At 53.4% G+C, this 8,726-nt stretch overlaps 2 protein-coding genes across 2 annotated transcripts; both read right to left on the bottom strand.

The window, feature by feature from the left end:
- Nucleotides 1-966: 966 nt before the first annotated feature.
- Nucleotides 967-1,850, bottom strand: LOC119305783. The gene has a single exon (XM_037582212.1). It carries the CDS (start codon nucleotides 1,775-1,777, stop codon nucleotides 1,112-1,114), a length of 666 nt encoding a protein of 221 aa, XP_037438109.1. The 5' UTR covers nucleotides 1,778-1,850; the 3' UTR covers nucleotides 967-1,111.
- Nucleotides 1,851-5,056: 3,206 nt separating this feature from the next.
- Nucleotides 5,057-7,900, bottom strand: LOC119305782. Its single transcript, XM_037582211.1, has 3 exons — nucleotides 7,512-7,900; nucleotides 6,731-6,740; nucleotides 5,057-5,605 (listed from the first exon to the last, which is right to left on the bottom strand). Exons 1-3 carry the CDS (start codon nucleotides 7,833-7,835, stop codon nucleotides 5,289-5,291), a joined length of 651 nt encoding a protein of 216 aa, XP_037438108.1. The 5' UTR covers nucleotides 7,836-7,900; the 3' UTR covers nucleotides 5,057-5,288.
- Nucleotides 7,901-8,726: the final 826 nt, after the last annotated feature.

Here is an 8,726-nt window from a genome sequence, read left to right as displayed (position 1 = left end):
TTTTTTTACGCGCTTTGGGATTCCTTTCTGGTTTGAAGAAAAAACATCATTTTGCATTTTGCTTGGTTTTCTCAGAAAAGAAACGCACGAGAATCACTATGCGAAAAAACCATAGTTGTGCTTCATGGTGAAGCACAACTATCCTTTTCGAGAGTGACCCATGCCACTTTATTCAACGCAACACCAATCTCACCAAACTGGCATTACTATACGACGACAAAACCCTAGACCCATGGAACAACAGGGAGAGAAAGGGGAGCCCCCCCCCCCCTTCTAGCTGCCAGAGCAGCAGTCGGAGAGGGGTGGGGATCACGGCGTCGCCGACATCCAAAGGTTAATTAGCAGGAACTTGTCTGTCACCAAAGAAAGAGAGCGAAGCGGTTGAGCAATGCTACACACACGGATAATATTCTACGGGACTCACGGGGTGGTTTAGCTGGCATATTTTCATTGGATATATAGAAATAAGGTGAGGGGCCCATCTAGACCTGGCCATGGGAAGCCCGGCCCGGCCGGCCCGGCCCGACGCTGCCCTCGGGCCAGGCTCGGGCCCAGAATTTGAGCCCAAAGGCCGGGCCGGGCCGGGCCCGAGCCCGTCGTTTTTGCATTTCTCCGAAGGTCGGGCCGGGCCGGCCCGAAACCCGATGGGCTTTTACATGTTCGGGCCGGGCTCGGGCCCAAAAAACAGGCCCGATGGCCGGGGCAGGCCGGGCTCGGGCCTGGATTTTTTTCGTCGGGCTTGGCTAGGCCTGGCCCGAAGCCCGGCCCGGCCCGAGGTATGGCCAGGTATAGGGCCATCCCCTAAGATCCCTGTAAAAGTCCGTGAGTTTAGAATTTTCGGAAGCGGTTAGCTAAGAGTGTGTTCAGAAATGTGTGACTGTTTGGAAATCGAGCGCGTGTGTAAGCCTAGCCCGTGTGCAGCAAGGAGTGCATTGACTAGTTTCAAAATGTACTTTCTGGCATACCACCGTCTCTATATATGAGTTGCATGTCGAAAAACATCAAAAAATTGTTGTTTCCGGTATATACATGGGCCGATCGGGTCGATCGACGGACAGAACCAACTAACTAATAACGGAATTAAATTAACCAGTCCCGAAAATCGTTGAACTCAGAAGTCATCGGCCTCCAAAATCGCGCTCAACCTTCGCACGCCTGCACGACGACGACGATGGCGGCTGCTGCGCCTTCCACCGTAACCATCTCCTCTCCTCGCCTTCCCAGCCGCCACATCGCCGGCGGCCAGCACCCTCTTGCGCACGCCACCGTATTTGCCGTACGCAAGGTGTTGGTCCCATCCACCGTCCCGCTCCGCGACATCGTCATCGTGAGCGAGAGGTGCCACTCGAGCCGCCACCTTGCGTCGCTTGCTGTTGGCGCCAGCCAGCGCGGCTCCGTTCTTGCCGCGCGTGGGGGACGAGATGCCGCTCGCCACGGCCAGCGCCGAGCTGGCCCTGACGGCGAGGGCGGTCATCTCCTGCCCCGAGAGCGGCCGACGGAGCATAGACACTGGCAGCACGAAGTAGAGCCACCCGGGCTGAAGCGCCTCGTCCTCGGCCAGCGCGCGGGCGGGCGCATCGAGGCGGAGCTCGTCGGAGCTGCACAGGAAGCTCCACGCGCGGGCGGCGTCAACCAGTGCCTGGCGCGCCGTGACCGGCGCCACGTACTGCGCCATGGAGCCGTCCAGGCCAATCACCTTCGCCGTCTTGGTGGCCACTGCCCGCCCGGACCCCGCCGCCACTACCGACGCCGGCGAGCGCGAGGCGCACGAGCCCATTTCTTCCCTTGTGACGACGTGCTGGTATGGTACGTGTGCGGTGACTCCGTATGACTCTGTGAGCAAGTGCAAAATGGATTGGTTGATCCGTTAATCCGTTGATACGGTTGCGTGATGAAGCTTTTTATAGTGGGTTTATGCGATGGATGACGCAGGCCCGTTCGTCATGCTGTCAGTGCCAACGGATGGAGACAAGCTAGAGCGAACTTGCGTTGCACTCCACTGCAGTGCAGCTGATCGATCACTTGAAGGACAAGTTGGTGCATGCTGGCTGCTTAGTTTCGTGGTGACAAAGTCGCCGTAGAGGCCACTTGTATAGCGGTCAAAGTGATCCGTCAGTAGATAGATCTGATCTCATGGTCGAAGGTTCCTGCAGGAAGGTGGCAGGAAGTGCCGATTGTCCGACTGTCAAGTGGTACGTGGGGTGGGGTGAATGGCTATTTCAGTGGTGACAGCGACTTTCGGAACAAAATACGCAGCGAGAGCGACTTGTCAGTGCCATGTCTATATCGTCCGGGGTCATGCTAGACTCGTCGTCGTCACGGCTGGCGGTAGCTGATTATGACATGAGACTTAAGTATAGTTAGTTAACTCGTCAAACACGGGAGTCACAAACGGTCTTGCAGCTGAAACGGTTTAGCTAACTGAAGAGGACAAAACGAACGTATACTAAACTTAATTTTTGCAATAATAAAGCACGAAAGATCTTAGAAGAAGGCTAACCGTCATGCTAAAATGGAGAAAGAATGCCTCTCTAAAACCTTCCTAGGGACTCCCTACTTTAGATCAACCCTGGCATATCATCAATAATTTGTTAGCTCTGAAAAAATTAATCACTCTTCGGAGTTAATGAACTCTAGCAGATCTCTAATGGTGCCTTGACTCAGAAAAAACAAGAGAAAAAAAACTCCCATTAGGTGGGTGTGGGAGTCCTGGACTAGGAGGTCCTCGGGCGTCCGGTCTATTGGATATGGACCGGATTGATAAGCCGTCGAGATACAAGACAGAAGATCACCTCTCGTGTCCGGTAGGGACTCCAGTATGCGTGGATGGCAAGTATAGGTGTCCGGATATGTTATTCCTTTCTGTAAAACCGACTTTGTACAACCATAAGCCCCTCAGGTGTCTATATAAACCAGAGGGTTAGATTGGAGGCAGGATCACAACGTTGCTAGGCTAGCTAATCTAGGGTTAGCCAACTCTATCTCGTGGTAGATCAACTCTTGTAATCCCCATACTCTTCGAATATAATCAAGCAGGAGTAGGGTTTTACCTCCATTAAGAGGGCCCGAACCTGGGTAAACACTGTGTTCTTTGTCCATAGTTACCATCGGTCCTCACACATACAACTTGGGCCCCCCTACTCGAGATCTGCCGGTTTTGACACCGACAGTGGGGAAGTTCTACTTCCTATATCACACTCCCAAATTTGGCACCACCCACGGCTCCGTGGCGCCGATAGATCAAGGTGGTCCGGCCGTCTGGCACCGATGTCGTGGCCACCGCGGGCGGCACCCTACTTGCCACACCACCGCCCACCTTTGGCCTGCACCCGGTGGCGCTCACGCCTCCCTTGAAGCGCACCGCTTCACCGAGGAAGAAGACCGCACCCCTCTGGCTTTATACCTCTCCCAAGGCGCCCTCCCACCCCATCGTTGCACAACCTTTTGGCTTATTATGTTGTCAATCTTGACACTGGCTCGAGCACGCACGAGGTGCTGGCTCAAATTCCTAAGATTATTTTTTAATGTTTTCTTTTCCAGTTTTCGTGATGAAATGAAAATAGATATTATCACTATGTGATTTGTGTATGCAATTTAAAATTCTGTAGTTGAACTGGAGTAATTTTTGTCATATTGGAATCCATGGCATTGCATTCTCAATGGAAAATGAGAGTGCCGAATTGAAACATGCGGAAGAAATTGCCAAGGTGAAGACTCCAACAACAAACAAGATGAATGTAAGAGCGTCCAATTACAAGGTAGAGTAGAATGAGGTATTTCTTCTTGGCATGGATGAATGTCTCTCTTGATGCGCGGTACTTATCCAACCAAGAACACCTTTTAGAGGTTCATTGAGGAGCACTATCAACGCAATGTGAAGATTCCTTCCAATTGAAGACAATGTTCACTCTTACACCGTTGGAGTGCAATTCTAGATTGTTGCAACTGGTGGGCAGGTTGTATTTATGAGGTTGAACTCCGACATCCAAATGGAGTGCTAAAAGGGGAGGATTTGAACTACATCCAAGTGGAGTGCTAAAAGGGGAGGATTCCAACTACATCCAAGCACTATACAAGCAAGAAATGAATAACAAGGAGCAAGAGGCAAGGTTCATGTCCTTGGGGCACAAAGTGGAATGATTGACTAGGGAAGTGCCTGTTGAGAGCTCACTCTCTTGGAAAGACTTTCAAGATGCGATTGAGTTGACACTTCTGCGGATGTAGGGGGGGGGGGATGCACTTTGTTGTATGTTTTTGTGTTCTTTCATTTGATGGCATATGTGGTATTTTAATAACATCTCTGGGGTGATATGAAGTGTACTTTGGTTGAATTCTTGCGTGAGTGGGGTTATCATTGGAAAGTGAAAATTCAAAAATTATGCATTCTAAAATGTTGCTAAACTTTGCGCTTTTCAAACGCCAATGTTTGAATAGAATATGATGTGAAAATGGTGTTCATACACGAAAGAGATGAGGACTAGTAAATGAAAGAAAAATGGGAGTTAAGTTTAGGGGATGTGTTGGGTCACAACCTCCCAATACCTATAATGTTTTTTTTTTGTCTCCAAATAAGTGTGTTTTGGGAGTTGAGCATTGAGAATTTGGTAGAGTTGCTCTTAGGAACCCTGTTATTTTGTGTGCACTCCAACCACCTCCTATGTAATCTTCTCAAAATTATTCTTCTCTCTTTTTATGGAAAGAGGGGAAGACTCTCGACCTCTGCATCAGGTGATTTACACAATCATATACTATAACATGTGTCAAGTTTTAGCACCACCAAAATGTGTACATGTATATTCTACCATGGCCTATATTTCAAATTCAAACCATCAAACGCCATAATCCAAGTTTGTATCAATTTTTTCGCACATACCACATCACCTCACAAAATCATTAAATGCAAGAATATATTTAATTACCTCGAATGTTCGGGCAATTAAATCTGAACTACAGACCAAAGATAGTTTAACCTTGGAGCGGGCAAAAGCTGGGCGTCAATGCAGAATTCAGATATCTAAACAGAATGCTAGGTCCAAAATTGTACCAGTACTTTCATGCAGTGTCAGTATCTGTATATTCGAGTTTTCACAATACAGATTTTACACGTGCACATCGAAGGATCAAGCATGCTGTACATATAACTCGTATGCAGTATATACATCGGTCGAGCAACGCAACAAACTGGACCGATTAACTCAATCAACTAAACTAATCCATGATAACAAAAAAAAAGTTGCTAACCACTCCCAACTCCCAAGAATCTAACTGTTGAATCATTACCGGGTTGCTCAGAAGTCATCGGCCTCCAAAATGGAGCTCAGCGTTGGGGTGCCTGATGCACGGCGACGACGGCGAGTGCTGCTGCGGCTTCCACCCCAACTAGCTCTCTTCCTGGCCTTCGCCGCTGGCTCATCGCCGCCGTACTTTCCGTACCCATGGTGATGATCCGATCCACCGTCTGATCCGGCGATCTCGTCCGCGACAACGAGCGGCGACACGCGAGCCGCCGCCTTCCGTCGCTTGCCATTGGCGCCTGGCACCCCGGCCCCGTTCCTGCGCCGCGGGGGTGACGCAACGCCGCTGGCGACGGCCAGCGCCGAGCTGGCTCTGGCGGCGAGCGCTGTTGGCGCCACCTCCTCGCAGCGCCGCTTCTTCAACCTCTCAACTCTCTTTTGTCTCACACAAGGACTCACACCGGTGAGAACAACTCAACACACGCACACACTTCACCAAGGAGCAGCCCAAGAGCTTTGCCGCGAGCATCCTTTCCTTGGTGTACACGCGGTGCTACATTTTTCTACAGGCTCTCACGGCTCACAGTTACAACTGAGGAGTACAATGAGCACGTACTCCATCCTTGCCCTACCCATGCCACGATGCCAACTAACTCCGACTCAGTCTCCCTATACACACGTACGCAGCTCACCTGCATGCACTAACAGCCTCAACGTACAGCCGGCTTTGTAGCTAGCCAAGACGTAGCACCCACGGACTCTCCCTGGTGATCCGATCATCCGATCGTGAGCCCGGGTTTCTCGTCCGCACGACCTCAACGTCATGTTGCTTCGCTGTGCCTGCTGCATACTACGTCGCCATCCGACTACAAGCCACGAGCACACACACTACACATCTCCCGCATGTCCCGCGCGCACTCGACACGCCCGACGAGCCCGACCGCACCATCAATGCGTCCCGCACGTCCCGCGCGCACCCGCCGTGCCCGACGAGCCCGACTGCACTAGATGCCATGGCTTATTCCAACACACTCCTCCTAAGCCACGACGTCGCCGCACGGCCTGCCGACAGGAGCCCTGCCTCGTCGACGTCGTCTCAGCGCCGTGGACTCCCCCGCTGCGTCTTCGGCACAAGCCGCCGCTCGCCGCGTCTCCGTGCCGCGCGCCTCCACAGTTGTCGCGCCGAGGCGCCGCGACCTCTGCGCCACCACGCAGGTCCTTCGCGACCTCCACGTCTCCGCGACCGCCGTGCTCTTTGCGTGCACTCCCACGTCCCCGCGCTCCCGGCCCGCGCTCCCGCCGCGCACGTACGCGATCTGCGCGACCAGATCCAGCGCTCCGACGCAGTCCACTCCCGCGGTCCCGACGCGCTCGACGCGTCCAGTGCGCACCCATAACACGCACCGGTCGCGCCCGGCCCGCTGCCGTCGTCGTCGCCATGCGCCGCAGCCACACCGCCTCAACCTCCATGTCCGCCGTGCTTGTCGCGGACTCACCGCGCACCACCTCCGCATCCGCCATGACAGCTGTAGCGCCGCGCACCTTCACAGGCCGACACACGGCCCGGAGCTCCGCGCAGCCGCCGACGAACGCCGCCATCGCCGGCACGCCTCCGGCATGGCCCAAGACGACCAAGCTCATGATACCAATTGTTGTTGCCGCCCTCTCTCTCTCGCCTCTGCACTCGCCTTGCACTCGAGGAGGAAGAGGACTGGAGGAGGAAGAAGGACACACAGACACAATGACTTTCCCGGCCGGCGCACGAACGCCGCCGTGGGCGCACGAATGCCCCATTCTTTTTTTGTTGTATTCACAGGCTACATCACGGCTCACAGTTACAACTGAGGAGTACAATGAGCACGTACTCCATCCTTGCCCTACCCATGCCACGATGCCAACTAACTCCGACTCAGTCTCCCTATACACACGTACGCAGCTCACCTGCATGCACTAACAGCCTCAACGTACAGCCGGCTTTGTAGCTAGCCAAGACGTAGCACCCACGGACTCTCCCTGGTGATCCGATCATCCGATCGTGAGCCCGGGTTTCTCGTCCGCACGACCTCAACGTCATGTTGCTTCGCTGTGCCTGCTGCATACTACGTCGCCATCCGACTACAAGCCACGAGCACACACACTACACATCTCCCACATGTCCCGCGCGCACTCGACACGCCCGACGAGCCCGACCGCACCATCAATGCGTCCCGCACGTCCCGCGCGCACCCGCCGTGCCCGACGAGCCCGACTGCACTAGATGCCATGGCTTATTCCAACAAGCGCGGCCATCTCCGGCCCGGAGAGTGAGCGGCGGAGCGTGGACATGGGCAACACGAAGTAGAGCCACCCGGGCTGGAGGGCCTCCTCGGCCGCAAGCGCGCGGGTGGGCACGTCGAAGCGGAGCTCGTCGGAGCTGCATAGGAAGACCGACGCGCCTGGGCGGCGCTCTTGTACACTATCCAGGGCCTCACGCGCCGTGACGGGCGCCGCGAACTGCGCCATGGAGGCGTCTACGTCCACCACCTTCGCTGTCTTGGTGGCCAATGACCGCCCTGACCCCGCCACCGCCGACGCCGGCGAGCGCGAGACGCACGAGCCCATTTATTAGCTTGGGACGACTTGTCCGTCGTAGTGATCGATCGTGTGAGCAAGTGCAAAGTGGATTGGTTGGTCTGTTGGTACGAGCCGGCGTGTGATCCAGCCTTTTATAGTTGGGAGTCAGAAGAGGTGTGCAAGAGGTTCATGGTGAGTTTTTGCCATGACGCAGGCGAGTTCGTCATATCCTGTCAGTGTCAACGGAGACAAGGAGAGAACTTGCTTTGCACTGCACTGGAGTACTTGAAGGGCAAGTTGTTGCTGCTGGCTGCATGGTCTAGTGGCAACAAACTCCACGCTGTCCGTGGCCGTGAAGAGTCAACGTTCGAAAAGGAAATGGATAAACAACAGCTATGCCAACTTGTTAGCTAGCGGTCAAAGTTATGAGTGAGTAGTTCTGCTCGGCCACGTACTCGTAGTCGAAGGTTCCCGGAGGGTGACAGGCCTAACAGATGGTGCATGCATGCATGGCCAGCTTAATGAATTAATTAACGATCGACACGTGACAGCGAGTTTCAGAACAAAATACGCAGTAGCAGACAGTGTCATGGATCGTGGCTAATCGCGTCCGTCGTCACGGCTCGCGGCAGGCAGCTGATTACGACGTTGGGACATAAACGGTGTGAGCAGATGGAACTGGAGAGGTGAGAAGCTCTCGGAAGCATGCCTGATGGCCATTTCACAAGACAAACTAGGCTCGTACTCTCTTTATTTTTATTTACTCTGCATATTAGGTTTAAAATCAAATTTTATATACTTTCAACAAGTTTGTAAAAAAATATACAAATTTCATATACTTTCAACAAGTTTGTAGAAAAATATATTAACATATACACCATAAAAAAAGGAGGGTCCTTTGCCTCTCATCGGCGCCGACGCCAGTCCGCCTCGTCTCCA

This window comes from Triticum dicoccoides, chromosome 5B (assembly GCF_002162155.2).
Source record: "Triticum dicoccoides isolate Atlit2015 ecotype Zavitan chromosome 5B, WEW_v2.0, whole genome shotgun sequence".
NCBI classification, from domain to species: domain Eukaryota; kingdom Viridiplantae; phylum Streptophyta; class Magnoliopsida; order Poales; family Poaceae; genus Triticum; species Triticum dicoccoides.
Note: the sequence above shows the minus strand (reverse complement) of the source record. Positions and strands in the feature narration are given on the sequence as shown.

What these genes read in the sequence shown, in the direction of transcription:
- LOC119305782 (XM_037582211.1), bottom strand. Translation starts at nt 7,835, where the DNA reads ATGGGCTCGTGCGTCTCGCGCTCGCCGGCGTCGGCGGTGGCGGGGTCA.
- LOC119305783 (XM_037582212.1), bottom strand. Translation starts at nt 1,777, where the DNA reads ATGGGCTCGTGCGCCTCGCGCTCGCCGGCGTCGGTAGTGGCGGCGGGG.